The sequence below is a fragment of the Periophthalmus magnuspinnatus genome, chromosome 9 (genome assembly GCF_009829125.3).
Source record: "Periophthalmus magnuspinnatus isolate fPerMag1 chromosome 9, fPerMag1.2.pri, whole genome shotgun sequence".
Lineage (NCBI taxonomy): Eukaryota > Metazoa > Chordata > Actinopteri > Gobiiformes > Gobiidae > Periophthalmus > Periophthalmus magnuspinnatus.
This window is the reverse complement of record NC_047134.1, coordinates 30075768-30082447: the sequence shown is the minus strand read 5'-3', so window position 1 is coordinate 30082447 and position 6680 is coordinate 30075768. Positions and strand designations below refer to the sequence as shown.

General features: G+C 34.0%; 1 protein-coding gene across 1 annotated transcript; it reads left to right on the top strand.

Moving 5' to 3' along the window:
* Positions 1-2379: 2379 nt before the first annotated feature.
* On the top strand, positions 2380-6295 carry imp4 (IMP U3 small nucleolar ribonucleoprotein 4). Its single transcript, XM_033972379.2, has 9 exons — positions 2380-2486; positions 3124-3232; positions 3319-3402; positions 3821-3930; positions 4091-4223; positions 4690-4844; positions 5642-5736; positions 6020-6093; positions 6168-6295. The coding sequence occupies exons 1-9, from the start codon at positions 2484-2486 to the stop codon at positions 6278-6280; spliced, it is 876 nt and encodes a 291-aa protein (XP_033828270.1). The 5' UTR covers positions 2380-2483; the 3' UTR covers positions 6281-6295.
* The last annotated feature ends 385 nt before the right edge of the window (positions 6296-6680 follow it).

The following is a 6680-nucleotide window of genomic DNA, read 5'->3' as shown; positions in this document are numbered from 1 at the left end:
CCTTAAAGGAGGTTCAAACGGCGTGTCTCATGAAGCATTAAAAGTGTTCTTAATGTAAACTGTTTTTAACTGTGATGCTCCATAAACAAGTGTGGTGAGCCTATTCACTTATGTTCCAGCACAGTTCCTCACTAACGACCTCTGATCAACTCAATTTGATTTTGTCTTATTTATTTGTTCTTTGTTGCAATGAGCCGGTGATGTTTAAAAAGGGACCTGAGTGGTTCTACATACGTCAAAAAAATGTTAACATCCATAGACAGTATATTGTTGATAGACATACATCAGCCGAAACACATATTAAAGATGCTGTACCTGATTTTTACTCATTTAAAAAGTGGAAAAACAGAAGTAGTTCATTTTAAACTGTTTGCACAAGTCCAAATTTTTTCCTCACCTTCTTAACGCATATCTAGCATCCTAATTATCCACTGAGATGAGTTTATAAGCACATTTCACAACTTTCAGAGACCAGAGATAAGTTTTGCCATCAACACCCATGCTAACAGCCTTACTTTCTGGTTCACAGTTGATAAAAAACATAATATAATTAGAAGGAGACTGCACACAGCCATCTCAACACAACTAATTTGACTTTTTAGGGTACATGGAGAAAAAATGGGTACAGCCTCTTTGCATTTTAAAGCGTTTATAAACATTTAAAGTATATATTCATGAAATAACTAGAAACTGTGATTTTTGGTTTATTTTTTATGTGGACAAGTCTAATAAAGACATCTAATACCAGAAACTGCAAAAAGTCATTCAATGCAATATTTTTATACTCAGTTAATGACCTTTATTTTTTTCTCCAACCAAACTGAATTTTTTTCCCCTGTAAAACAAATTCACTGATAGGGGGCGCTGCTTCTATGTCTATCACCAATGTCTCTAGTCTATTACACCTGATGTACAATCTAATGTGCATGGTTACATCTGAGCATAAAATGTATTGTATTTTTAGACAAGTTTTAAGTAAAAGGACACTTCTTACCATTTTAATTCCCGTGAATAAACCTGAAACACTCTTTTTAACAGTTTACAAATTGTGTGTGAAACTATGCAGCATTAGTCCTGTATTTTTGTGTCTTCGTCCGTGACTGAGGATAAATGCTGAAAGTTTCAACCTGACGCATGAGACTCAGTGTAAAGTAAGAAAAGAATGTATAGGAAATAAATCATATAATTGGAGATATTTTAGTCCAAAATGTTGACAAAATGATTACACTAGTTTCCATGATGGTTACATTAGGCATTGCTTTGGAGTGTAGCTGAACATTTTGGACTAAACTCTTCATATATTTTTCACCCATAACATGTCTCATCTTTACACTATGTGTGAGTTTGCCTCTGTTTGTTTTGACCAATAAATACAAACTTATTTCTTCATTTTCAGAGTTGAACATGTCTGTGCTTATGTCTTGACTCGTCGACTCTGACTTTCAGTCTTTTTTTTTTATTTAGAATTCAGTAGAGGTGGGTAGAGTAGCCAAAATTTGTATTCAAGTAAGAGTAACGTTACTTCAAAATAATATATTTTTGAGAAAACTACTATTAAAGTAAGAGTAACTTGAAAGAGGGAGTATTATGCAAAATCTAATTTTTTCATCTGTGTTAAAATGTTTCCTTATCAAAAACATGCTTGAAGTGGTTTTATATGTCATATGTGCCCTCTTTACCGTTAGTTGTAAGAGTAACTGTTAGAAGGTAACATCTGATGTATAATTTTAACTTAATGTAATTGGAAGGACTGAACATTTAATAATGCACAAAATCTGGTATTTTCAAAGGACACAAACACCAGAAACTACGTTAAAACTGAAGGAGCAGTGCAAGAAACACAAATGTTCAAATAATTTAATATTGTCAATATAAAACTTTTGTCACTGGGAAGAGTAAGCACAGGTAAGAATACTGTTTCTCAAGTAGTAGTAATAGTATGCTGCTAGAAAAGTATATACTTTTTTTTAAAAGTGAAGAGTGCAGATTAATAAATTGGATGGACAAAGAAACAAAAATTGGAAGAAAATGCATTGTGAAATTAATGTGGCTTCAGTTTTAGTGAGTAGCAATGTAGTGTAGTGGGTTGTGTGGTTTCCCATCATCCTGAAAGTTGCCAATTCAAAACCTCTCCTACCCTGAGTGGTTACTAACTGCACTATTTTATGCACCAACCCATATTGACCACTTACACAATACTAAATTAAAATAAAATAATACAAATAAGTACAATTAAATAAATACATTAAATAAATTGAATATTCGAGCTTACAGAAATTTTAAGTTTAATTTAAATACAAAATAACAAATAAAAATCGCCTACATTTATTGGATATGTATTAGATAAAATGCAAGAAAAAAATTTAACGCCTCTTCTGAGTAATACGCGCGTTCATTGGTTCCGCTTCAGCCAATCAGAGAAGCCGTAGTTTAGCTCTTCCTGTGTCCATGTGAGAATCTGCTACATTCAGCTACAAGCAATCATGGTGAGTTAAACGTACATTTAACAGTTTTTTTCTGGAAGTTTTGACATATTTTTTCATTGTTCACGGTTGAACTTTGGTGTTGTACTCAAATGTCAAAGTTTTGATAATGTTTCATTGTTCTCAGCGAGATTTTGCTAATGTTTAGTAAGAAACATGGACTGTACAGTGTGTGGTAGGGAAATCATATGGAAGTAAACACGCTATACATTGCTATACATTTAATTTCTTTATGTTGTATACTTATACGCTTTATTTGGGTATTTTTATTGTTTATTTTATTTTATTTAAGTAGGCTATATGTTTACTTCTTACAGGCGCAGACTAGAACAATCTCAGCCATTGAATAATGTTTTTCTATTTTATTTTAATCAAGATAAAATATGTGTTGTTTTTAATATAAACCTATACACGCTTTTCACATTAGGCTTTGGCTGTGTAATTTATAACAGACTAAACTTCACATTTCAATGTAAATAAAAATGATAAAATCATAATGTCATCATGTCAGATTCATGGATCCTTTAGGTCAAATTTCCTACTGAAGTTTGTTTTATACTATGATACTCTTCAAATATGAGTAGTTATTGCTTGTATAGCTTGAGGTATGATTCTTATTTCTATGTATTTATGTCTGCAGCTTCGTCGAGAGGCCAGACTGAGGAAAGAATATCTGTACAGGAAAGCCCAGGAAGACCGGCTCCGGACCATAGAAGAGAAGAAGCAGAAGCTGAAAGGAGCACTCGACGGTAGGGCTTGTTCCACTCTTGAACAAAGCATTTAACACCAATTATTACACATGGCTTGGCTTACTGACAAATATGTGTTGTTGCAGAAAATCGTCTTCTCCCCACTGAGGTGCGCAAAGATGCTCTGCAGCTACAGAAACTTCTGGAGTATGATGATGAAGGAGCAGAAGGCAAGTCGCATTTCTGAATTTGTTTATGCTTCCTAAAATAAACAAACTACTTCTAATCTAATTGCTAAACTACTTAACTAAGAGGTTTTGTAGATCAATTGGGGATGGGGTTTTGTTGTCTTTTATGGAGAAAATTCTCCTTAACAATTATATACAACCTTTCCTTTTACAGCAATTAAATTATATCAGTTATCTATGTTTACTTATGAATTTGGCTGAATTTTACTGCAAAAATAACAAAACAAAAAAAATACATAGTTGTCGTATATAACCAATGACCAAAGGAGGGTTGCACAATTTCTAATAAGTAATATAATGGTGGAATGTTACAGCTGTATTTACTATTTACATAAGGTTCTTTTTGTAGTATTTAAACAAAATTTACATCAGGTTAATTTTAAGTTTTAATATTGTGCAGGTGTCAGCTCTCACATGGATGACGAGTATAAATGGGCAGGAGTGGAAGATCCCAAAGTCATGGTCACTACATCCAGAGACCCCAGCTCCAGGCTCAAAATGTTTGCCAAGGTCAGAATCCATTTGTGCAGATTGTATTATAAATTTAGACACTTTATGACTCCAAAACCCAACTAATGTGTGCAGTTCTTAAGATGTGTGGATTTTAGGACATAGTGGGACAATCCTCCTCACATGCATCGATATTGGGAAACTGTTTTGTCTGTCACAGGAGGTGAAGTTGATGTTTCCAGGTGCCCAGAGAATGAACAGAGGAAACCATGAGATCACCTCTCTGGTCAGAGCCTGTAAAGCCAACAACGTCACAGACTTGGTCATCGTACATGAGACCAGAGGGCAGCCAGGTAAGCTGCTCATTTTCATAATGTGTAGTGTGTGTGACTAGCTCATAATGTAAATGATACAAGATGCCATTACATTTATTGTTATTATAAATGATAGTGATACTGTATAATACTTTCATGGCCCGCTAAGTGTGCTGCATACCCAGCCTAATATCACACAATTAAATATGTGCTTAAAATAAGTTTATTAATTCTCTACACTGTTGTGACAAATAGACCTAGGTCTAATTAATACTTTTTGTTTGTGTAGCAGTCAAATACAAATTGAATGTGCATTAAAATACTTTATTAACAAATTTCAATGTATTATTTAATACATCTTTAAACATATTTCTGTCTCCTCCATTTCATTCACCACACGCTCTTATAGCTTAAGAATTCATATTGCCTCCACAAAAGGTTTACTTTAAATTGATAGTTTATAAGTTGTGTTCTAAAATGGTGACTTTTGTCTTGCCTCACGCAGATGGACTGGTGGTGTGCCACTTGCCGTTTGGCCCCACGGCGTATTTCACACTGTACAACGTGGTGATGAGGCACGATGTTCCCGACATAGGCACCATGTCCGAGGCCTATCCACACCTCATCTTCCACAACTTCACATCGCGGCTCGGCAAAAGGGTGAAGACCACTGATATTTCTTTCTCATTAAGGACAGGGGCAGTTAATCTTTATTAAATCCATTCATAGCTTGATCAATTCCATATCATAATGTTAGATGGAGGACAGTCACCTATGCAGCTCTATGGGAGATTCTCGTATTTTGAAAGAAATATCCACTCTTATAGTCCACAAATATTGAACCTTATTTTCATGTATTAGGGAGTGGCTCCCAAAACTTGCTATATTAATCTTATGGCTTAAAGTCCTTTCATGACAACAATCACATGTTTGAGGTTGAATAATGGCACCACTTTATAAAGCTATTGTGAAAAAAAAAAAACTTCCTTGTTTATTTTGACTGACAGAGAAGACACTCAACTCTGTGCTATTTTTTCCTCATGTGGATTGGCCCAGCCCAGTAATTACTGAGTTATTAACCATAAATCAGGTCATAAAATCTGCCATTTGACAGTTAAATGCAATCTTTAAGTCACCTGAAAAACATTTATTATATTCTTTGAGGATACATTTCACTTTAATCTATTTACTATTGTATGAAAACTCAGAAGGTACAATTGAAATGAATTTAACTAGTCAACTACTAAAATAATCATTAGTTAAGCCCTGTTAGTAAGGACCTTACACCATATCTACCCAACCACAAACCAAAATCTGCATATTAACAATAGTATTTTTTCCTTCCCACATCTCAATTAAACACTATACGCCAGTGCCATGTCATCTGAAACTCGGTGATTCTCGTCCACAGCTGCATGTTGTGTTGTTGTGGCACTAATCCTTATTTCTGCTCGTAGGTTTCGAATATCCTCAAGTATCTGTTTCCAGTTCCAAAAGAGGACAGCCGGCGCGTCATCACATTTGCAAATCAGGAGGATTACATCTCCTTCAGGTCTGACTTGGAATAATGTCATTTTTTAGAGAGATTTTTTAATATACAAATTATAGAAAAGAAAAAAGAGACCAATTCAAAATGAGCAAGTTTTACATTTATTAATCGGGCAATATGGTGAGTTTGAATATTCATTTTAACTGATGGGCTGATAGCATGACAAGCTGATGTTTTCTTATATTATTTCAGCATATGAATTTATATTATTTAATTTTAAAGTGAAATCCAATGTGCTCTCACCTTTACTAATACATACTGTTAATAAAAATCTGTTTTATTCTAGGCATCACACATATAAGAAAACGGACCACAAGAATGTAGAGCTAACAGAAGTTGGGCCGAGGTTTGAAATGAAATGTAAGTATGAAACTATTTAATAAAAATTCAATGCAAGTCCTTCTGAAATATTAACCGCATTTGGCATTCTTTAGTGTATATGATCAAATTGGGGACCCTGGAAAACGAGAGCACGGCGGATGTGGAGTGGCGACATCATGCATACACACACACCTCAAAGAAAAAAAGGTTTCTCAGTGTGGAATAAATGCAATGTCTTTTTTACAGCTGTAACTTTGTGTAATAATTTGTAAGATTGAACAGTAATGCTTCTTAACAGTACTGTATTTCAATGGTATTTGTAATAAAAACAAATGTTATATCATTTACTGTGTAACTTTTTTTTTCTATTTATCCGTTTAGTTGATTTTTTTCATTTGTAAATTGAAAAGTAGCAAGTGCATTTCACAAATTGGGGGTATAATAGTTATACTTGGGTTGTAATAAATGTACAATGATCATCTAAATACCGTTATTCAATTATTCAACCAGTCTAATCTTAAATATGGTTCTCACTATATAATGAATATGATTATTTTTAAAAAGTGTAAACGTTGAGGTACATGCCCTTTTTTCACGTCTCCCACCCTCCCAGTATTGCTCTGGTT